At 40.8% G+C, this 24,508-nt stretch overlaps 2 protein-coding genes across 2 annotated transcripts in view; one reads left to right on the forward strand and one right to left on the reverse strand.

Moving 5' to 3' along the window:
* The window catches only part of wdr45b (WD repeat domain 45B), a 14,913-nt gene extending 5,933 nt beyond the window's left edge, over window positions 1-8,980 (forward strand). Inside the window, exons 5-10 of the mRNA XM_008278382.1 lie at window positions 936-1,030; window positions 1,999-2,189; window positions 2,311-2,396; window positions 4,567-4,668; window positions 4,767-4,888; window positions 6,272-8,980. Coding sequence (XP_008276604.1) covers window positions 936-1,030; window positions 1,999-2,189; window positions 2,311-2,396; window positions 4,567-4,668; window positions 4,767-4,888; window positions 6,272-6,378 — 703 coding nt within the window. The 3' untranslated portion in view covers window positions 6,379-8,980. The remainder of the gene's footprint in view (window positions 1-935; window positions 1,031-1,998; window positions 2,190-2,310; window positions 2,397-4,566; window positions 4,669-4,766; window positions 4,889-6,271) is intronic.
* Window positions 8,981-12,702: 3,722 nt separating this feature from the next.
* Window positions 12,703-21,609, reverse strand: LOC103354831 (forkhead box protein K2). The gene is made up of 9 exons (XM_008278383.1): window positions 21,105-21,609; window positions 19,616-19,810; window positions 19,345-19,486; window positions 18,808-18,954; window positions 16,006-16,199; window positions 15,668-15,870; window positions 15,195-15,452; window positions 14,873-15,070; window positions 12,703-14,329 (listed from the first exon to the last, which is right to left on the reverse strand). The coding sequence occupies exons 1-9, from the start codon at window positions 21,398-21,400 to the stop codon at window positions 14,118-14,120; spliced, it is 1,845 nt and encodes a 614-aa protein (XP_008276605.1). The 5' UTR covers window positions 21,401-21,609; the 3' UTR covers window positions 12,703-14,117.
* Between the last annotated feature and the right edge of the window lie 2,899 nt (window positions 21,610-24,508).

A 24,508-nucleotide genomic window follows, 5' to 3' on the forward strand; every position in this document is an offset into this window, starting at 1 on the left:
AGGTTTAGAGAAAAGAAGGTGAGGTCTTCAACTCCAAGAACACCAAACCTACTGACAAGCATGGTGGTGATACTGTTATACTTTGGGGCTGTTTTGCTCCAAGTGGAACTGGTGCTTTACACAAAGTAAATTAAATAATGAAGAAGGAGGATTACCTCCACATTCTTCAGGAAAGCGTAATATCATCAACCAAAAGGTTGGGTCTGGGATGCATTTGGGTGTTCCAACAAGACAATGATCCCAAACACACATCAGTAGGAATGAAGTAGCTAAATCAGGCGAGGATTAAGACTGGCATTCCCAAAGTCCTGACTGTGTTGAAGAATACGTCTGTGTCAGAAAGCCAACAAACTTAGTTGAACTACACCACTTCTGTCAAGAGTGTCAGAGATACAACCAGAAGATGTGAACAGCTCATGAAAGTGCCTGACTGAGGTGCAAATGGCCAAGGGACACATAACTGAATATTAGCTGTGCTGTATGTATATTTTTGATGAAGCAGATTTGGTCATATTTTAAAAAGACCTATTATATAATTATGAAAGAATCTAAATGCATGATTGTTTCTGTGAAACATGTGTTTCAATGATTCCATCCCAGAAAATGTAGCTATAGCTATTGCTATGGTTACATGAATCATTGAAAACTCCAGACTGCTGTGATCTACACGGTCGTTACAAGTGTATGTAAACCTTTGTTCCCAACTGTGAGAGGCGGACAGGTTCCTCTTTGGACACAACCGTTATACCTTACGTTTCAGTCATGCTCCACTCTCATAAAAGCATGCAATAATTTGCGTAAAGTAATAACTAGAACTGTCTTGGCCTTCAGTTTTATCATTGAAAGTGTTATATTACTGCCTCAGTAGGGCTGCTTTAGTAGACGTTTTTACATTTAGTTTAAAGTGTAGCTCATGAGGTGATCTTCCTTTGCAGGATTGTGGTGGTCCTGGACTCGATGATCAAAGTGTTCACCTTTACCCACAACCCCCATCAGCTGCATGTGTTTGAGACCTGCTACAACCCCAAAGGTCAGTCCACTGTGATTTATCCTCTGAACCTGAAGCAGGTTCTGTGTGTTCTGTACTTTTTTCATATTTTTTCCTCAGTATGCTTTCATTTTGACTGCAATATAAATTCCTCCACCTCTATGAAAACAGCACAACCATGGAATTCAAAAATGTCTTTTGTGCAGTATAAGTTTTACAACTTTTTGCATTTATTATCAGTGCTAGAAAAAAAAGAAAAAGACTACTTAATATTTTATAGATAGGTTTTTTCAATTCAATTTTATTTGTATAGCACATATTTACAACAAGTCATCAAATAGCGCTTAACAAAGGCAGAAACACCCAACAATCCAAAACATTTGGATTCCCTATAAGCTTCAGCAGTCCGAAAAGGTTTGCAGATTTTAAATGTGTTTCCAAACTTGTAGCCCTTGTGCTCAGTGTAAACACAGCCTGCAATTCAGCCGAGAGTCCTCGAATATTTGTCACATGACTGGCTGCAACTGAGTACTCCTGGTTTCACTGTGGTGCTCATGAGCGCTACATTTTTTTGTTCTGAAATGTTCTTGTTTGCAGACTAAGGTGTCAACTGTTTGGTTTTGGCAGTTTTTTTAAATTGAGTCATGAATGAATGATAAAATGATGTTGATGAAATATTTTGATTTTAAGCTTAATTTTTCCCACAGAACTGACGTAACACATGAGTAGCTCAAGGACCATCAGAAAGCTGAAAATCTGACAATTCTTAATCTGATAAATTGTGTTATTTTGGCGTCTTTCAAACCCACCAGAGGGTTTTAGGGTTCAATTGTCTTTAGACTTGTAATTAAAATTGTCCCTCACTTGAGCACTTGAACCAAGTCATCTCTTTGGCAGGTTTAGCAAATGACCAGACCTGTAGTATAAGCTGTAATGCTATCGTCATACAAACAAGGTGCTGTTGATGAGGCGTACATCACAACAACCCTTTTTCTTCTTGTTCTCCTCAGGTCTGTGTGTGCTGTGTCCTAACAGCAACAACTCTCTGCTGGCATTCCCCGGGACTCATTCAGGCCACGTGCAGATAGTTGATCTCGCCAACACAGAGAAGCCCCCTGTCGACATCCCCGCCCATGAGGGGGCGCTGTGCTGCATCGCTCTCAACCTGCAGGGCACGAGAATAGCCACTGCATCTGAGAAAGTATGTAAAGCTAGGGCTGGAGGGTGAATTGTGTGTAGGCTCCTTATTTTGAGACTTATCTCCAACTGTTGTGATGTTTCGTCTTGATTCTCGCTGACTAATGTGTGTTGTGTCTTCACAGGGGACTCTCATTAGAATTTTTGACACATCTGCAGGCCAACTCATACAGGAGCTAAGACGAGGCTCGCAGGCAGCTAACATTTACTGGTGCGTATTTTGAAACGTGGACATTAGAAACACGACAACACAAAAATAGAAATTATGCTTCTTCCAGTTGACACAAAGCCAAGACAGGCTATGTGCTGACAGTTATTCTACACAGCTCTTGTCTTATTTACTCTGGTGATATCTAATCTTCAAGGCCTTTGTGCAGCTTTCTTCAGAGTATCTGCTCCTCCCATGTATGTTTACATTCGCAGTATTCATTGATACTTCAGACCGGACAGTCAGACCACAATCTAAGAGCTGCCCTTACTGTCTGCGCTCCAGTAAACCACAAGATGTATGTTTTGGCAGAGTCATTGTAAGAGTGTGGGTTAAAAATGCTTAATTCTTGATCTTGCTGGTTTTGCTTTAGGGTACAAAATTTCCATTAGGCTGTAGGTTGCTGTCCGTACATCAGCTGGAAATACCTTATTAGCCTAAATATGGGATGACCTCTTTTTCAACATATATATTTATCTTCGTCCTGTGGAGAAATTTTGCAGAATGGTCTTCTTTTTGTGTTCAGCGTGGTAGTGAGTAAACAAAATCCTACTTGTATTCAGCTTGTTGTGGAACCAGCTTCTTCTGAGTCAATGGAAAGACAACAACAGGATATGAATGGGCGTGCAAGGCTGTGATCACATAACGGAGAGAGTTGGCAGTGTTATACGGCAATCTTGACAAAATTTACAGTGGAGTTGGACATCGTAGTGGTGCAAATGTAATTCCAAATGAAAACAAATGAAACACAGAAAAATGTACTACACCTACTTCAAAATGATGCAACTGTTGCTGAATACCAGCCACTCTGGCTATAAATTCTAAATGCAGAGCTACTTAAGTAGCATTATGGTAAAGTGCTCAGCTATTATATCAGTGGAAGAGAGTCATAAAGTCAGTGAACTGATGTAGTAATGTTAGTTTGTGGTTTTGTGGCTCAGAATGCTCCTTTGGAGAGTGACAGCACGAGTAAGCGAGCTCGATTGGTCCGTGTACAATAAATTCAGTGAGTCTTTGTTACTCTATTGCCACAAATGCATGCTTTTTCTGATTATTTATGACCACAAATAGGTTTTATGTTCATGCTTGTGTAAGTAAAACGCTAGTTAACAAGAAAAAAAAAATTCTTCTCAATTTTTTAAAATTTTAGCACGTTTTTTTGGTGCTGGCTAAAACCTTTTAAAAGTTCCTCTATGTATGAAAAACCCCTAGAAATGTTCATCTAACATCAGCAGCTAGACCAAGTAGGACTGTAGCAGGAAAGATTCTTCATGTGTGGAGTTACACGGTTAACGGTGCATTTTTTTCTCGTATGAATTCAACTTTGCATTTGTAAGTGGAAGAATGCATGATGTCATCTTTCTAAACTTCACCACTACAGGCCAATTCATGCTTTCCTAATCTGCATGTCTGTCAGAGCACATATGGCATAAGGAAAACAAATGATTGTTTTGATGAGAAGCTGTGGGAGGAGATTCTTTGTAATCCACACCTTTATAATTTTTTTTAATGAAAGGATATGTAATTAAATCGGCCGCTGGACTTTAGAGGAGCTTTGATTTGTATATGCTTTCTATCAATGGAGCCCAAAAGTTTTTACATTTTCCAGAAATCCTGTGTTTTGTGCCGCTGTGCTTGGCACACCTCAGGCATAATCACATTTTCATGAAGCTTCAGTCCAGTCTGTAAGTCGCCGCTATATCCTGTAAAGTGTAAAGTGCAAAGTCACGGCCTTTCTGGAACATCCACAGGAGCCTGTGTGTGTTGCAAAGCAAACGTCTGTACTTGACTTGTTGCAGTATGAATAGCATGTGCTTACGCTTTCAAAGTCCACATCAGTCATGCGAAAAACCATGAACTGGCCTAAAAACATGCAACTATACAGTACAAGGATCCAGCAGAGCCAGCTCTTTTAGTCATGTGACCATTGCCTTGTCTGTCCGCTGACCGTTGTGGGCCTTCCACAAGAAGAAGCTTTTTTTTTTGTTTGTTTATTTTCATTTGATTACCAAGTTAAACCAGACAGAAAGTACTCACAGTTTAGCAGATTCATGCTCTTGAAGCTGTGTACAAATTTGTGTGCATTATCTTGAGTCCCTATGTTAATCTGAGCTAATGACAGCTTGTAGCTTTCTCACTCTCACTACTTTTATCTGCTCTTTCTCTTTTTCAGCATTAATTTTAACCAGGACGCGTCCCTTATCTGTGTGTCCAGCGACCACGGCACAGTGCACATCTTTGCTGCAGAGGACCCCAAAAGGAACAAACAGTCAAGGTCAGTTGCTACAAATTCAGATGATTCGTGGTATGTGCTGCATAATAATCAGTCCAATGGCAGGATAAAGATGAAGTCATGTGTCCTTCTCTCTGCAGCTTGGCATCGGCCAGCTTTCTTCCCAAATACTTCAGCTCGAAGTGGAGCTTCTCCAAGTTCCAGGTCCCCTCAGGCTCCCCCTGTGTGTGTGCCTTCGGAACAGAGCCCAATGCCGTCATAGGTAGGTTCAGAAGGGAGTGTGATGCCTTCCCAGATACATAACTCATCTTCTCATCATGTCACCATTACTGACTACAGACAGAAAGACAGAAGGTATCCCAGGAGATTTATGGTGACACTAAAAGCACACTTTGCCTCTTTTTATGCACTTCTTTTACCCACCACTGCAGTCCTGGCATGTACAAACTGGTTATTTATTTTCCTACTTATGGCCACATTCCAACTAAATGGCACTTTGATCACTCAGATCTTTTCCTCTTTCCATCTTAATGTAAGTATCAGCTGGCCCTGCTCAACAGTTTAGCTGCTTAACTGTATCATGCAGGGCAGCTGTGTGGAAGCATCTGCTTTTGTTGTGTTTCTCTACTTATTGATTGCAGTATTTGTATGTCTGTAATCTGTTAATGACACATGGTAACCAGGTTAAATTAAATATGTTTCATTTTTGCACATCACAATAGGAAAACCATGTGAGTTGACTGATCAGGATTGTGAAAAATAGGAAAGTTCGGTTTTCTTCCATGCACTTTTAGGTGTTGTTTCCACATAGCTTGACGTAAAGTCTGTAAATCTGTATAATATACAGACTGTGGCCCCTGGTGTTCAACGCGATGAAAAACATATCATTATGGATGGATGGAAACTTAACCACAGCCATACGAGGTTTTACTGTCTAGAATATGTGCATGTAGCGTTACTGTCACTAAAACAGGACCAATGATACATGGTGAGAAACAAGGGAGGAGGTTCTGCTGTCACACATCACGCCAGTTTAGTGAAATATCTTGTTATAGGATGTATGTAGCACTACAGTAGGTGTGTTCTCTTTATGTTACACAGCTACCATGTGCTAAACGAGCTAAACGAGTGTCCTAATGTGTAACCACACATTTACACGATGTGACCATCTACATGGTCAAACCTTGAATTAGCCTGTTTGCTAATTCATTTTTACCACTTTGTGGTGCACACAATCCAGTCTCTCTATCATCCACCACTAAAGTTAAACACTTTCAATGTAGACAAATTCCGGACGGCTAAAAAGTAGAGGGAAAAGTTTTACAGACAAATCGGAGATCACAGAGTCTCTCATAGGAATGAATGGAGATCCGGTTGATTCGTGCACGGACACAGAGCTTTGTGGAAACGACGCATCAAATCCAGACTTAACAGCATAGATGATGTGTTCTTGTCATTAATCCAAAAGGAAGAGACGCGGATTTTAACAGTTACAGTGACCTCTTATGGCCACCCAAAAACCTTTTTTTAAATGTCATTTGGTTGTTCGTTCCTATGCAGCACTGTGTTATTGAACTGTCTGGTTTCCTGTGTTCAGTCTGTTTGCTGACTTTTTTTTTTTTTTCCTTCCACCATTCCTTTGCAGCTATTTGTGCTGACGGCAGCTACTACAAGTTTCTGTTCAACCAGAAAGGGGAGTGCTCCAGAGACGTGTACGCCCAGTTCCTGGAGATGACCGATGAGAAAATATGACCTTTGACCCATCTGAAGACTTCCTATTAAGCAACCAGTTTTGTTTTTCTTGACTTTTTTTTTTCTTCTTTTTTTCCCCCCCTTTTTTTTAAGGAGACAGGAGAGGTCCCAAGTTGCACTTCTCTTTATCTTGACAGACTCTTAAAAGAGCATCAGATCAAAGAAGGACAAAGAAAAAGAAGCACAGACTTTGGGGGAAAACTCTTAACGCAAAGATGAAAGTGTGAACAGTGGTGCAGATTTGATGTCTCTGGACGGAGGGACACGGATGCTGGCTTTACTCCCAAACCAAACGCAGGAAAAAAACACAAAAAAAGAGGGAAAGATATTTTTTGAAAGGACAACTTGCCGCTTTTTAGGACGTCTTCCAAGGAATTTACAAAGGATGGCTATTTTTAATCACATAGATGATTCTGATAGTTAGACGGATTGAAAATATTGAGATTTTTGTCAACTAACACCACCTAACCTAACTATAGGGAGTGCCTCTGAGACTGGAGAGAATCTGTATGTGTGCACATACTATTGTTGTCATATATACATACATGTGTTCGCGTATATACCAATGTACCATATTAGGCATTTGCAAAGCCGGAGCAGAATGAGGTAACTGTTTCTCTCCAGTTGGGTCTTAAAGGTTCAAAGTAACATCTGGAGTGTTGAAACAGTCTCTGATCCTGCAGCGTGAAGCGTCACCTTAGTATTACTAGATTTTCTTACAGTCACTGTATATACACAACTCGCCAGACTGAACTTCTAACCACAAGGACTTGTACAGAATAGTAGCAAAAAAAAAATTAACATGTATTTTTGTTTCACTTTTCCTTTTTTTCATACATTGTGCAATACATTGTTTCCCTGAACAGTTTTTTTCACTAAAAGCTTGTGAAAGTTGAGTGTGTGTGTGTTAGGGGTCGACCGATTGTTCTGGGCCAATATCAGTCCCGATGATTGGTGATCAACAAGATGATAGCCAGTATTTACAACTACTATACATTCATTGTGAAAATTCAAATCTTGGTGTCAACATTTGGAAGAACACAAACTCAAACACAAAACTTTGACAAAATTCCCTTCTGTTTGACATGTATAATTAAAGGAGGACAACATTTATCTTTAAATGTTGATTATTAGTCATGACATGCAACAGTCACATAGTGCTGTGAGCCGGACATTACATGAGACCACAGAGTTCCAGATGGAGAGAAAGGTCTGCGTCACAGCCAAAGTAGCACATTTTAAAAAGTATTTTATTGGAAACTGGTTTAACTACATGATACCAATAATTGAAATGAGGCTGAATGTCAGATGTATAAGTTGGCCAGATCTATCGATCCATCCCGATTATGTTGGTTCTACCTAAACATTTTGAGAAATGCACTTATCTAACTCTTTGCAAATTCGATACCACACTCATGTCTGTGCCGTAAATGTAAAGTTAGAGTTAGCAGCTGCTTAGCATAAAGACTGAAAACAGCTAGCTGGGCTTGTCTGAATGTAACAGAATCTCTGAACCATCACCGCTGCAGCTCCCCACTAAGTACCTTAAAGCTTGTTAGTTTAATCTGTACTGAAGTTAAAAATGAGAAAATTATGTCTCATAAGTTATGTGTAAACGATTTTTGGGCAGTGACTTTGTATAATTAATTTATCAAATGAGATATGTATTGTTGTTTAGTTAGCTTTAGAGCTACAGTTGCATTTTGTTACCTACAGACAAAAGCTGGGCTCGCTGGTCACATCTACCGACTTCATGCTAAGACAAGCTACTAGTATCCTGCTAGCCTTTGCTTTCTGTTTACACTATGGATGATTGGTACCGAACTCCTCATCTTGCTCTTTGTAAGAAAGTGACTAAGACGTTTCTCAAAATGTTGGAATATTTCTGTAAGCGTCTGTAAAAGTTGAGTGCTTTTTCAGAAGCTTCAGAGTCAAACACACGGTTTCCATCTGAAATCTCATAAATGAGTGAGATGTTTGACTCAACAGCCCAGATCAACTGTAAAAATTTGAATATGTTGAACTTTGTTCAAGACTGAACTTAATGCTTCGCCCGATATGTTTCAATCAGAAATGTTCTGAAGGATGATCGATTGCTCCACATGCTTTTGGTTGGCCAGTGTGGCTCTGCAGTCACAGCTCGTGACACCTTTTCGTCAAAATCTTGACCACTCTTTTGCTAAGAGTGTAGTTTTTGTCTGTTGTCATGTCCCTGTAAACAGCTTCACCCTGCTAGTTCAGCTAATGCCAATCAGGGACTCTGAAGTGCTTTGTTGTGAACCCTGTGGGGATAAGCTGCAGATCTGCTCAGTGTGGATTCACCACAGTGGAACGTCTAGAAGCCAAGCTGTGTTGGTGCATCATTTTCATTTGTCATCTTACTCGACAGCTTTTTCGTTGATACTTTGCAAAAACACATTTCAGTTGTGTTGCTTTCTGTGTCAGATTGTACTCTTGCAGGCGTCACGCCGAACGTACACGGTCACCAACCACAGGAGGGATGCTGCACAAACTGAAAAGCCAACTTGTTTCTGACACACTCAGAATGATTGTAAACCTGCATATAAATTTGTGAATAAAATTTAACATCTTTTACAGTTAAGATTTCTTGGTCTTTTTATGCTTTTTAGTACCATAGAAATCAACCCCTACATAGTGTAGCATCTGTGTTTCACTGAGTTTGCTCATTGTTGCTTGGCTTGCTGGGGCATCTAACCATGTGTTAGTATCAGGACTGCAACTAACCATTATTTCAATGGTAAGTCACTCTACATGTTATTTTCTTCATAAAATGTCTAAAAAATGTGTCAATTCCCTGAACCTTAAGGTGTACCACAAAAATGTTCATTGTCAAACCAACAGTAAACAAAGTAAATATAACTTATTTTAAACATGTAACGCACCCTAAAATGCTGATTGTTGAATCTGTAAGTTTTGTGAAAAAAACAAACAAAAAAAAACAACCTTTACAAGAACTTGATAATGGCAATGAAAACAAAACCAGTGATGCTCTCCTGAGATAGGTTTAACAAAACCTACTTTTGGTCCACACTTTCTCTTGTTTTGCATAGAATTTGAAAATTGTTTTTTGTCACTGACTGCTTGGACAAACCCGTGATATCACCCACAGGTTTCCCGAACAGCAGTTCTGAATCTCTATGGAGGTTCTATCCATCACCATCTCTGCAGTGCCCAACTCTTAACTCCTGGTTAATCCAAAATGAGCATAAAGGTGGAGCTGAGATTGGCCATGCAAATGCCTCTGAAGCATAAACTGTCCTATCATAGTACTTACCTGTCACTCAAAGCAGTCACACCCTTATAGAACACTCATTGAAATACTTGGAAATTTAACATTTCAACCCTGGAGTGTCATTGGTAGATATAAGAGGACATTTTTTCTTTTCTGACTTTTTTATAACGTTTCAGATTTAGGCTGTAAATCAAAGTCAAAGCAGTTACCATATACGATTCCCCATCTATGTAGGGTAAAAAAAGAAAAAATCCAAATAATTTGTGGATAAATTATTGTTAAAATTACTCACATAAAAATGAAGGAACACTTACTTCCAAATCGCCGGTCAGACTTACAGAACTAATGACACTTGTGTCAAAATATCACTCTGGCTCACTCCTGATTGGTCAGAGGCCATACTGACTGTGTTATGATGTAGCCTGACCTTTGTTGATTGGCTGGATGAAGTCATGTGATTCTCTTTTTAAAGCCTGCAGCAGTTACCATATATGGTTCCATGTCCAATAAAGGATTAATCATGCATAACCTTTAGCCTTAACTACACAATGTAAAAGTTATTGAGTTGCATAAAACTTAAGCCTCTGTGCAGTTGTCATGAACGGAGAAATTAGCAACCAAGACCGTTTTTCACAACAGGCAGTAAACATGTTTATTTCTGATGTAAAATTGAGCATTTTAACACGGAGCTCTCTGGGGACTGACTCACATGGAGCCAGCCTCTAGTGAACAGTCAAGGAACTGCAGTATTTGGCACTTCAGTGTCAGCTTCCTTCTTAAGCCCTGGAGGGTGCTGCATGGTGAGCATCCTTATGAAAGCTTTATCTTTACGCTTCCATCCACAGGCCTCAGTGAATGGTTTGTTGAGTATAAAAATCATGATTTTTTTCCTGTGGCCTTGACAGTCACCATCTCAACACAGGGATTTTGGAATTGCCTGTTAAGACAGCACTTTCCATCATCAAAACACCCAATGAAGGAATATCATTTGGAAGAATTGTGTTCCATCTCTTCAGTGGAGTTCCAGAGACTTGGAGAATCAGTCCAAGGTACGTTGAAACTGTCATTGTTACAACACTTTAGGAAGACTTATGGTGTCACTCTTCTGAAAGAATACAACCTGACTTGCTTGATTTTATTGAAGACATTTCACCTCTCACCAAACAGAAGGTGGTATACAACTCCAGCCATTCACACCTCAACTCATGTGACTTTAACAAGCCTGGAGCTTTAAAACCTGGGACTCACCATCAGTCACCTAGAACTGATGAAGCCTTAATGAGGAGAGGTGAAACTTCTTCAAGAAACACAAGCAAGTCCAGTTCAGATGAGAACAAATTTGAAGAAACTGTTTTCCTGCAATTTTTAAAAGCCTCAGATAAAGAAGGCAGTATCCATAGAACAGTTTCAGAGTTTACGTGAAGTTGATTAATAATCAGGGGCTGCAAGGTGGCTCTGTGGTTAGCACTGTTTGCCTCGCAGCTAGAAGGTCACCTGTTTGTGTCCCAGTTAGGACACCTGGGATCTTTCTGTGTGGAGTTTGCATGTTCTCCCCGTGCAGCGTGGGTTCTCTCCGGGTTCTCCAGCTTCCTCCCACACAGTCCAAAAACATGTTGAGGTTAATTGGTGATTCTAAATTGTCCGTAGGTGTGAATGTGAGTGTGCTTGGTTGTCTGTCTCTAAGTGTAGCCCTGTGATAGACTGGTGACCTGTCCAGTGTGTCCCCTGCCTTCACCCTACGTCAGCTGGGATAGACTCCAGCCCCCCGCAATCCTAGTGAGGATTAAGCGGTGTATAGATAATGGATGGATGGTTAATAATCAGGCATAAAATTCATCTTATCTACCTGATATGAAGTTCAGACTTCACAGCACCGAACACTAAACTTTTTGAATGATTTCTGTAGTTACTGCTTAGTACACTGAACCTGATCGCCTCCCGTTTACTTCAGAGCCTCCTTTACCAGCACTTCTCTGTAGGTTCTACTACAAAGTAGCTTCCACATAGCCAGGTTTTCTCTCCATTCGCCAGCTTAACAAAACCTAAAACCCCAATCAGAGATAAGAGGCTTTATGACAGTGGTTATCAACTTGACTTATCAACCAGCTTTTCTTCTGGGCTCTGGATGTTCTTCCCTGATGACGGGGTGTTTGAGGCATCATGTGACTCCTCTGCTCAAAAAGGACCCCGCCTGTGCCACCTACTTCAGGAAAGAGGTACAGGTTGCTATAATGGAAGCTACGAGGAATGTAAAAGATCATCAAATATAACAAAGCGCTGATACTGCTAATGATGCAAGAGGAACGCTGGTAGAAAACTGTTCATCTAGTAAGCTGATAAATTAATTTTCCCATTAAGTGAGATGCAGCTGCTTATTCTTAAACGTCATATATTCAAACATGACACTCCACAAATACATTTAGAGCTGACATCTACTGTCCTATCATGCATGATACGTGGAAATCACTGTTTTTGGCCAAATCAGGGCAAAGCATCAAATACATTTTTTAATGCATTTTTTGCATCACTGACTGAATACATGTAGGTTCCCGTGGCAACACGGTCTGATTCAGTGGAAATTTGCAAGTGTAATGTATTTCTTCAGCTGAGGGTTTGTATTGCTTATAGAAAATATGGTCAGGAAAAGAATTATTAAAAGGAACACTTCTCACAATCAAATTAAATCACAAAACTCCTCCAGAGAATTTTAAATTTGCGTCACAAGTTACCAATATGATCCAGCCTCACACTGAAAATTCTGGTTTTAGGCTCTACAGACCAGACAAACCCGTTAATCTCATTTCTTAGTCCACCCCTCTGGTCAGCTTCAGGACTAGAAGTGTGAGTCAAGCTGATTTGTCCCTTTAGGAAGTTGATAGTGTTAAAGGAAACATTTAGGGCTCGATGGAACACAGACATCCTGGAACAACCTGACCAAACTGTGAGGAATGTTTGCTGAAACCATCCTTAACAAAACCCTGCAGCACGCCACCCCTTCACAGCATTCCAGATGTTAACCGTCAGTCACACCAGCTTTCCCCGTTCCAGCCAAAAGAAACCACAGACAGATATTGAGTTTGCGTTTGCCCAGCACAGAAGGCCTTTACTCAAAGAAATACAAACTAAGAGGTTATGTGTTTTAAATAAATTTATAAAAAAAGCATTTATCCACTGAAGCAGAACAAACACCTATCACTTGTTTTTCCTCGTGGTACATAGAATACAATCTGAATAGACTTTTTTTAGTAGCCTGAACAGAATAAAAAGAATCAAGCCAACAGACTGCCAACTTTAACACAAAGATAACAAACAGCCAATGATGACAGGGAGAAAAAAAAAAATGAACAAATGAAAATGCAAAAACATAAAAAAAATTTTTAAAAAAGAACTAAGAGGTTAAGTGCAGCACTGGTCAGAATCATATAGCGTAGATTCAGTCTAAATTTTCTTCAGTTCCATATTCAGATAATCTGCTCAAGTACATTGTTTCTAGATCCGTAACATGCAAGCTCGATGAAGCATATGGTCAAATACACATGGGAATATACTTTTTTTTTTTATCTCATAGGATATTTGTAAAATATGAAAAAATCTGTAGATGTACAGTGATAAAGAATTTTTCCTTTGCATGAATGAGCAGAAAAAAGAACACCCACTCCATAGATAGTGTTTTCTTTGAAGGAAAAAAAAAAAAAAAAAGGAGACGACATTCATTTCACCGAACAAAAAGTCCACATACAAAAACAACAACGGAAAAACGGGATATCCCAAAATATGTTGTGATGTTTAATGTTCTCAAAGACCCCACTTATAGCTTTTAGTTATCTTAATTATTACTAGATAGTATCTGTGCCTTGGGAAACGGAGAAACACTCAAAAAAGATCCAAAGATACACTTGTACAACGGAATACTGCATATCTACTCACAACTGGGTTAGGTAGGTCGACATGGAGGCTAGCTGCCGAAGATGGGAATGTCCACACGTACGTACACACACTTCCCTTTGTGGAATACACTACTGGTGATGTCACTTTGCTTTTTCTATCCGACACACAGTTAAGCGCTTGTCTGTAATGCTACCAGAATGAGACTCCTTTCCGTCTTTGGGGGAGTTCTTGGACTCCTCGCTTGTCTGATAAGTCTTCTTTTTTCCTTGAAATCTGGATTTTCAAATCTGTGTTTTTTCCTTTCTGTGCTTCTTTTCACCATCTGGATCTCAAACGTCGGGGATTCACAGTCATCAGCAAATCTTTGATTCCATTTTCAATTTGGTCTTTAGTTTTTGCATCATATTTCGTGGTCTTAAATATATGGAAGAGAGGGTGGGAGGGGTTTGCACATTCTGTAGTCCTTCTCTTTTTTGGCACCTTGGAGTAGATGATGACACCGGGTCGATGGAGGGGTGAGAGAGTGGAAGGTGTGAGGCTTGATGCGTACAGGAGAGCAGGGTCAGGATGCAGTTTGGAGTAGTTGAGGAGGGGAGGGCTACTTGTCGCCGACCGGCTCGCTGACCCCTCCTTCTCCGGCTCTGTCCGTGGTGCCGTTGTTGGCAGCTGCTTCTTCTCCGTTCTCTTCCTCCTCTGTTTTCACCCTTTTCGTCTCGGGCTGGTCTTGCAGTTCTCCATTCTGCCTCTTGGTGGGGAGGGAAGCTGAGGCTGAAGCATGAGTTGCCAGGAGATGGAGAGGGTTTGCAACAGCTGATAGAAAAGAAGACAGGATTTATTAAACATGAGGTTGGTATGGAGTGTGAAGTGTGCCACAACAATCACAATTTACTAACTGACTGTGCTAATAGTTTCCTCGGCTTTCCCTTCTATGATAAGACTTTGATGCAACACATGAGCGAAATAAACAGATATAACTAATATCTAATTCAACTAATGCTGAAAATAGGGATGGGTTCAGATACCTACATCTTGTACTCCGTTCCAAAATGATAAAATACATGCGTTCTTGAAGACTTCTCTAAAGCTCTACTCACATAGGACAAGCTTTGTACTTTCATTGCACCTTTCTTCTGCCTCTTTCCCACTTGAGAATTACAGAGGCTGTATTGTGAATTATAAATGAAAGTTTGGAGCATTTTGGGGGAAATTTTAGGAGGCCAATTTTGCTTTACAGCATTGAGACTCATTCACAGAAAGCTCAAATCCATCACTAGTTACTAAGTATTGTGTGTGCGTGCATGTGTGTGTATGTGTGTGTGTCTATGTGTGTGTGTCTGTGTGTGTGTGTCTCACCTGTGCTACCAGCAGTGCTGATTGGGACCAGATGAGTCCCGTTCTGAGTGATGGCCTTTATTGGGAGCTGGTGCTGACCGAGTGGAGCTTGTTGGACGATGGTGACTGTTGTCAGGGGAGCAGCCTGAGAGCTCTGGATGATGCGACTGACTCCACCTATAGATGAGGCTGTGATGGAGGGCACCGGCTCCACTTTTACTAAAGATGGAGAGAGAAACTCTATGAAACTGAATGTCCTAAACAACATACTACATGATAACACAGGGCAGCACTCATGTCCACAGAAAAACTGGCACAAATAACCACGTGAACACTGCATCACCTTTGATCTCTTGGTGCTCTACTCCTCCGTTCTCCTGAGGTTCTGGACTCACTGTAGCAGCAGACTGTCCGCCAACAGTTGCCATGGTGACGGCTGGGATCTGGTGGACGACGTGCACCGTCTGCATGACGGGGGCAGAGCTAACTGTCGTTGTCACAATGGCTGGCGTTGCCATGGCGTAGGTCACAGGCTTCATGGTCGTTTGAGGCATCTGGCGCTGCACAGCGATCAATACTGGCTGATTGCTGAGGGGGGAGCCTATCAGAGGCCAGGGGGAAAGGTCACTACAACTGTTGTTCAGTCATTTTACAAAACCTGTACACATCACAGGAACAGGTCAGAAATAAGGTAAAAGTGATAGAACTACACAAAGAACTAAGAAAGTGTCACTACATTTGTTCAGCAGTTTACATTAGATCCCACTGCCCATGATATCTGTTCAACTGTTCAGGGACAAAAGACTTATGTCTTACCAGGGGAGTTCTGTGCAAAGCGGGCCTCTTGAATGACAGCGAGTTTGGGCTGGACTGTAGTGGTTTGGGTGGGGGCTGGTGGTGGGGTTGGCTCTGACTCCATGGGGACTGGGGACCCTTCTCTGGACAGACTGTCTGGAGTCTGGACCCCACTGGAGTGGGCAGACAGTGCCCCTGTGTGGTTGGGAGAAGCTGGAGCACTCCTGAGACAGTGAAAGGGAAGCAAGGTTCATCAGAGGTGTACAAAATCCACCAAATAGCTTCACAAGTTGCACAACTGTGTGTGTGTGTGTTATTTTTTTCAGTAATACACTTGTGTAGCATCAAGCACAGTTTACCTGGATGACAGCGGCCCCACAGGTGTCCTAAAGCAGGGCACTCCCCTGGGCCTGCGCTTCCTGAAGGCTTGTTCTATCAGCTTGCCCTCTGAGGCAGGGTCGATCCTCCAGAACGAGCCTTTTCCCGGCTCCTCCTGAGAGCGGGCCACTTTGATGAAGTACCGGTTCAGAGACAGGTTGTGGCGGATCGAGTTCTAATGGAACCAATAAACAAACACAGTGTTAAAAAAAGTGAAAAAAATGGGAGTGCTATAGCATTTGTTGTATATAGTGGTAGACTATACAAGTTCTGGTAAGTTCTTTTTGGTTCTATGTAAAGAGTAGCAGGATTTCTCTGATAAGGGAAAAAAATAAATAAAGAAAATTCAAGATCCACCCCATGGCCACTTTATCAGGCATACCTACATAACCTCTACAATCAGTGCAACTCTGCTATAAACTCAGCCTTTAGAAGGTTTTAAAGTGTGTAACAGTACTCAAAATTCTTAGTCCCTTTTATATCAAGCCTTTGGGGTCACACTTCTGAGAATTTTCAGCACAGCCGAGAAAAGAAAAGAAATTCTTAAATATGTCATTTATATTCTGTATGCTGAATGCTGCACACTATCACTGAGAAAACAGAACATAAATAAATAATGCAAATGTCAATATGACTGCATTGTAAGACTCCGACCAGAGTCCTACAATAAATCTAATAAACAGACAAATGCAACATATTCTTAATGACGTTAAATGGTCCCACAAAGCCAGCGGTGCAGTTTCAGTTGTAGAGCAGTACAAAGCACCAGTGCCAGTTTCTCTCTTTCTGTCAACACTAAGGACACAGCCATCTTGTCTGAATAACCTATATTGGAATCATCAGAGGACAAAGTGAGCAGCGGCTTCGAGCTCAGCCGTGATCGGTGTGAGCTCCACATGGTGGCCAGTTGATTGACCCGTATGGTTTGAGCAAAAGAAGTCACAGATTCTGGCTGCAGGATGGCTGTTTAAAATGTGTAGTATGTGTGTGTTAACATATTTTACAAGATTAAAAAAAGAAACACATTTCCCAGCTATAAAGGCAAACCTTCCTCGCATGCTATAATTTACTGACAACAACTGTTGCCAAAATGTGCTATGTAGAACTCCTGCTCTGGAATAAATAGACTTGTAGCAGTAATTGTTTGAATCACAGGACAAAACACACCATTACCAGGTATCCTTGGAAGTTTACATGTTCAGTTTTTGACTAAACTCTTTGAAAAGCGGAGGTTCAACTAGACATGTATTAGTAAGGTTATATTAAAAGGTGTTGATGTCCTTGATGAAATGGTATTTCTATTTTTTCCACTCCCAATTTACATACATGAGGAAGGGGGTAGAATATTACAGACACCATGATAGAATAAGTACAACACAAACACTAAATACAATGTCAATATAAACATGTGACTGCATTAACACACTATGCTGGTCTTCTGCCACCTTATATAGCCCTATTGTGACCCCACAAATGTTGTTTTTTTTTTGTTCAAAGTTTTGTTAAAATTTACAGCATTGCCCCTGGATTTTCTGGGTTCACATTCCCAACATACTATAAATCTGACTGCAGCAGATAGTTGGGGACCCAGCTTTGGCCACCGGCATTAAAACAAGCAGACACTGAGCCAAACTCGTCACTAGTTACTGCCATTCTGATCCTCCTCTACTTTGCACACGACTGACCCATGTTGAACCCATTCACATGTCACTCTGGTTGTGAGTGTTAGTGCAGATTTCCATCTGCAGTGTTCACTTGGCTTGGTTTTTATCTCAGTTGACATAACTGAAAAATACATATCCTCGTTTCTCAGAACCCACAGCATCCTCCTCAAATTCATCCAAAACCCAAAGGTGTTAGATTCAATAATATGAAAGCAGAAAATGCAGCAGCTTGTCACCTTAGAGAAGCTGGAAACAGCAAACAATTTGCACTTTAGGCTTGATGATTAATGAAAAGTGTTGATTGCTTTGTGATGGTTGACAATGATAATCGATTACTGCAGCACTACAGAACTAACCATTTTGCATTTATACTTATAAGGACCCACTGTCTATGTGGGACAGTAACCAAACTGAGCACTGGATTGAACTAATGCCCAGTGTAGCAGGATACGAATAGGTTAAATACAGAGTCTGCTTCAGACTTTTCCCACACAGAATGGGCTTTTAATTACGCACAACAGTAAACATGATGGGTTCAGGTATAGTGAAGGCACCGGCTCTGTGTTACAATACCTTATTTGACAGAAATCTACACATTTTCCTATTATTTCTGACAGTTTGAGAAACAAACTGTCTACAATGCTTGAGTAACCAAAACAGAATCCAAAACTTATTCCTGAAAACATGGAGCCCATTTTTGGACCGCAACACATTACTGCTATATTCCCAATTTACTCAATTTACGTAAGTCATTTAAAAAAATTTAACTGATTTATTCTATTTCATTTTATTTACTTTATTTATGCAACACCCTGAGGTTAAGGTTCAGAGAAGCTGGCCTGGACTGGGTAACACCAGACAGGGACCCCACACCGACCTCTCCTCCACGCAACCCGACATCAAGCCTGTCAGCCCTCGCAGCAGGCTGCCAGGAGTCACTTACGTGGAGGTGGTGGAAGAGGTAGGTCTGGGTGTTCAAAGATTTAAAAGGGTCCCATGTGAACAATAATAATTGGAAAAAATAAACAAGGAAAAGAGTAACCGAATCAAGTCTGCATTACTGTTTAACCACAGACACACTACACATCAACAGCTTTAACAAATAGTGAAGACACTGACCTGCCAGCCTTTATCAGCTGTTCTGTAGTAGGGATAGTTCTTGGTAATGTGGGTGTATATTCCATTCAGTGTTAGCTGTTTATCTGGCGCCATGGTGATAGCTTGGACTATTAGTTGCGCATATGAGTATGGTGGTTTGGAGTCATCCTGAGGAAGATGAGAGAAAAAAGAGAAGAGAAAAATTAATGTACTGTTGGTAAGAAATTAGTTTCACACGAGTTAAAGAACACACACACACACGCATGCGCACACACGCACACACACGCACACACACACACACACACACAGTTCAACCAGGATCTGTACTCCAAAGTCTATGCTGTTGTGAGCGTTGGGCAATTTTTAGACTTCAATGAGTAACCAGCGATGTTCACAGTGCTGGAATCCATGGAGACTTCTCTGAAGTCTGCTGCCTTCATCATGCACTCTCTGGTTTGAGACATCCACTTTGAATCCATTTTTTAAAAAAAATCAAGCAGACACTCTAGCAGTATGTACCCATCCACCTTTAGCCCGTTTCTTGCTGCTCGCTCTCACCTTTGGGCTGTCTTCACCTGAGGCCTCTTTGTCATTTTCTGATTGGGAGTTATCTCCTATGAGGTCCGAGGCCAGAACGCGGCCCGTCCTGTAGCTGGAGAGTCCTGCCCCTCGTGGACTTGATGGACAGGAGTTCGCAGCACTATGAAATAGATCCAAAACACATCTTTTAAAGCCTACATTCTGAACTTGGGACACTGAAAAATTAGACTTAGGTAAGGAAGCTATGAACTATCTTTTAAGATCTACATGCACAACTTGACCGTCCTACCTGATGGTGCCGGTTGGTGAAGGCAGTGGGCTCATGAGGTGGGCGATGTTGTCAGGAATGTTTATAGTCAGAGGGGAAATTTGGGGCTGGACGGGCTTCACCGGTGATTCCGGCACGTTCCTTGGCTCCTTCTTGTCATTGGACAGGGCTGTGAACGTGATCTTTATACTTGTGCTAGGGAAGCGGAAACAACACCTAAGAGAGGAAGGAAAGAAAACATTGAGTTTATGTTTGATGCGGACATATTTCCATTTAAATTAGTGAATTAAGTTCCTATTACAATGTCACTGTACAGAAAAGCCTCCTGCCCAGCAACAAGGAGGCCAAACGAGGTCCAACTGAAGCCCAGAGAGGAGCAGTAAGAGTCAGCTTTACAGTGTTTAAATATGGACGTCTACCATCCACATTATGTAACGGAACATGTCTAACATGTCTAATTTAATATTAATGGGGTATATTTGGACCAGTTGCTGACACCTGGACATTAATTGCTACAATAGCAGGCTGCTAACAGGAACACATCCCGCCTAAACATGTATAAAGTTTACATGTAAACACAAGGCCTGATCAGTGAGAGGTTAGGGAAGAAAAAAACAGACAGGCAAACAGGCTGAGCAGTGTAAACATACCGACGGAGGGGAACATGAGGCCAAGTTGACATTGAGCCAGATCAAATTTACTACAGCACTAACCTTAGCTTCGTTGGGAGCGTTGTAACGCTACACCATGTATAAAAATTGTGCTGTAGAAAGTGTGTAACTATAGTTCAACATGAGTCTCTTTTTATAGGTAAAACATACTGCAGTCTGTGCTGCAGCAGGTCAAAAACATCACCTTCACAAGCATGACTTCAACTATTAGCTCGTGTTGCTAGCATGTAAGGTGCAGCAGATGAGTTAATAACACAAACAAGTTTTTGAGATGAAGTCTAACCAAATTCTATTGGAATTCGTCCATGATGTTGTTTCACACTCAGTGATTAGTAAATACAAACATTGAACAACACATATTGAGATCATTTTCAATTATTTGGGGCCTCTCTGCAATTCGGCATATATAAACATCGGGCATACTTAAATAAATACGACTTACATGTCACTTTTACTTGAAAAGCTAGCCTCCACTGTGAATAGTAGTGCACCAATTCTTAGCTAAAGCATGGCTGTCTTGTGTCTCAATGCCGCCTGCTTGGCAGAGTACATGGACGCCGAATAAACCACGACACCGAACAAAATACCTCAAGGTTATGAATCAAATGCAGTGTGGTTTTGAATTTGGTTATTAGCACCGGCTTCATTAAACCAGAATTTCAGGAAGGGAGAGTCGGCGTGACGTTATTGCCATACACACAGCAGCACGTACCAGGCTTGGTGCTGCTTGACACAACACGTGCAACACCGCTGCGGGATAACAAAACAACAACAACACATGAAGCCGTAAATCCACACATCTTTTCACCTCAAACAAACTGTGGTTCTATCAATCTTACATTCGTGGGAGCTGGAGAGGTGGAGCCCCTCTTCTCTGGAACACCCCATCAACAAACACCCCGTTTTTTCCAAGGCATCGGAGGTAGAATTCCCCCGTGCCAGTGCCATCTTCTCCTGCGGTGAATATTTCGAGGTGCCGCCGGGAAATGAAGCTGGAGTGTCCCATGCTGACGTCCACCGACCCCTGCGAAGAGTTCCGGCCGATGGTCACCGACCTTTTCTTCATCAGATACTCGAATTCTCGGCCCTCCAGCCGGGCTACCGCCGACCCCGACATCCCGCTTACCACCGCCATCTTCTAAGGTATCTGGTTGAGATTTAGATGTTTGTGTTAAGCGCAAACGTGTAAGCGGTTGCAGGGAGTTGAAGAGGGGGTATTTTTTGGGTTTGTAGAATAAGGGGGGATCCAATTTTACACCGTGGAGAATTTAGCTAGGAACGTGCCAGACCGGGGATACAGCGGCTCCGACCCACCGCCGTGAAGAAGAGGAAAAAAAAGAGGAGCAGCGGCCAATCAAAAGCGGCCAAACGGACGGAAGTACAGTGACAGACAGCATGTTCGACCAATAGGAGAGCAGCCTGGGTTGGCAGATGAGCGGTGTTTACCAATGACAACAATAATAAAAATAACCTCACAAAGTTAAGGTCGGTTGCAGCGCAGGCTGACACGCAGATGGACGGAGATCTGCAAAATGCGGGACCGTGATTTAATATGGAATACCGTTTTGTTTCATATTGAATAAACACAAACATACATACTTAGTATTCCTATTAAATAAATGCATGTAGCATTATGGAAAAAAAACATAAATCCTTGAAAGAATGTCCTTTTTAAAATAAAAACCTTGCTTAATTACTACATTTCTGTATATGTGTATTCACTTATATATTTCGGGATTTATTTCATAGTAATATTTATTTATTTTGTAGGATGCTTCATTTATTTATGTATTTATTTAATTATACAATATTGAATAAAACGGCAATCTATAGATAGGTGGTGCACTAAGTTTATGTTTTAATGCAAAGAAAGCACAACTTCTGTGACATTTCAGGGTCAGTTCATGATTTTTTTTTATTTTATTCTTCTCTCCAGCTGTATTCAGTATCATTACCACCCTGTAAAACCCAGTTGATGCATAAAGCACAGTTTTACTGCAGAATTTCAGGATTCTTTGTGGGTCGCCACTATATCTACAGCTTTTACATTACACAGTTATTTATTCAATTGCAATTGAAAAACATATGATTTAAGGCTGCTTTTAAAGTAGGTGTATGTGAGATAAAGCTATATGCATCCCAGTGTATTCCTATTAATTTTCTTTCATTGTTTTATAGTATGTTATGCAATTCTACAAGTTTATATATATTTTGTTTCAATAAAGGACACGCAAATTCATCTCAACACAGATAAAAGGCTCCATGTTATCAGACTGTATCAAAAGGCTATAGGTGGACATTTTTGTCGTAAAATTTTCTTTCAGCAGTGGTGCACGGTTATTCTCTGCTTAGAATGATTATCATACGACTAAATAATAGTATACTAGTATAGTATGGTATAGTATATATTTCTGTCTTTATTGTTATTAACAGAGACCTGGGTATGTGGCAGTGACCTTTAGGCCACCAAGAGAACCAAAAAGTTAATTTTGTAATTGACATAACAAAACAATCCCAACTTATGGACCACTTTATTTGCACTTTAAAAAAATTTTTTTTTTTTTTAAAGCTTTAAACACTGGTTTTAGCAGATGACATTACATTTCCCCAGTGAGGGCTTCTCTTCACTGGCTCACTGTTTGTTTGAGAACTGATTTAAAGATTTTACTGGTCACCTTTAAAGCACATCTGGGTTTAGCTGCAAGTAACATACCAGAATTGTCGAAGCCATGCGAGTCAGATGGCAGCCTTCGACCCTCAGGTTCTTTTGGCTGCTCTAAAGTCAAGACTTAGATCTACATGTGACTGTGTTTCATCAGGACCCGTCCAGATTTGGAATGACATGCCTGAGGACATCAGGCTCAAAAAAATCAGTGACTTCTTCACTTCATTTCTTTAAACCCACCTTATAGACTTGCTTTTATATAATGTTGTCTTTTATTATGGTAATTATTTTATTGGTGTTTATTCATACTGACACATTGCATCTTGACGTCTGTTGCCTTCTTTTTGTGTTTTATGTGTATTATGTTGCTGGGTGTCCTGTACTTTCATTTGTCTGTCAAAGAACTTTGTAAACCCTTGTATTATAAACTGCTATATAAATAAATGTATTCACTTCTTATTATTACATCTTACTATGTCCATCAGTAGATGGAGTTTGCTCTACAGGTCATTTAATAACAACTCAGCTTTCTCCAATTGTGCAAATGTGGTCTGCTGATGAGGACGATAATGTGTAGCTGACATTGCTGAACAAAGCTAGAAAGTAGACACTGACGTAGGACTTTTATTCCATTAATATTTTCACATCATTTCTGGGGAGTTAAAATGAGCTGAGGTTGGTCACACATCTGGAGTGTACATAGAACATAATACATGATGCTAAATAATTGAATTTATAATGCATTACATTGAAATAGAAACAAATGCATTTATGTCTATGGAAAACATTAATAACAATAAAGAGAAAAATGTTGCACACGTGAGCTTTAACCAAACCAGTAATGACCCTGTTGCAATATTTTCCTGCTGCATGAATCCTGCTCCGTGCACACATGCGTCCTGCCAGGGTTTCAAAGCAGCGCGTTAGTTTACTAACTGTAGTAGTGTCCAGCAGCCGCCACGCTGAGAGTACACAGTCTGTGGACGAGGCCGCGCTCGGTGCTGCATTTCAAAGCCGTCACACGGCGTTGACACTGACACGGAGACTTACTGGCCGTCACGGAGCCTCTGCACCACCAGCCGCCGGCGTTCTGACGCCAGAACATGCGTACTCGTGAAGACCGCATCAATATTCAGAGAAACGTGCTGCCCTCATAAATCCCATGCGCCATGAAACACGTGTTCCCTCGCCATGACGTCATCATTTCAGGGCGAGCTGCGTTCAGGGGCACCTCGGTGTTGTCAGAGTTCCCACACCGGCCGTAAACTAGAGCTCTTACTTTATCTTACAATATATTGTTTCATGGAAGAATATATTATTTCAAACAAATGTACTTTTTCGAAAATACAACCGTCAAAAAATAGCAACAACGGCCAGTCCATGTCATTTCAGATAATGAAAACCGTGTGCGATTTTTTTTTTTTTTTTTACCTATTTGTTATTTTGGGCCCAAAGTTCTGTAAAATGTTTTTGGGAAGAATTTGGGATTTTCACATGTTTTCAGACTTTTTTTTTTGAATTTTAAATCATTATTATTTAAAAAAGAAAAAAATATTTATTTGCTTTTTCACCTTAAAA

Source organism: Stegastes partitus, unplaced genomic scaffold (assembly GCF_000690725.1).
Source record: "Stegastes partitus isolate 25-593 unplaced genomic scaffold, Stegastes_partitus-1.0.2 Scaffold122, whole genome shotgun sequence".
NCBI lineage: Eukaryota > Metazoa > Chordata > Actinopteri > Pomacentridae > Stegastes > Stegastes partitus.

Excerpts from the sequence above, each read along its gene's own strand:
- LOC103354831 (XM_008278383.1), bottom strand. The coding sequence starts at position 21,400 with ATGGCGGTGGTAAGCGGGATGTCGGGGTCGGCGGTAGCCCGGCTGGAG. Across the intron at positions 15,871-16,005 it reads GTGGGGCCGCTGTCATCCAG|GAGTGCTCCAGCTTCTCCCA; the intron begins GTAAACTGTGCT and ends TCACTGTCTCAG. Across the intron at positions 15,453-15,667 it reads CTTTGCACAGAACTCCCCTG|GCTCCCCCCTCAGCAATCAG; the intron begins GTAAGACATAAG and ends GGCCTCTGATAG.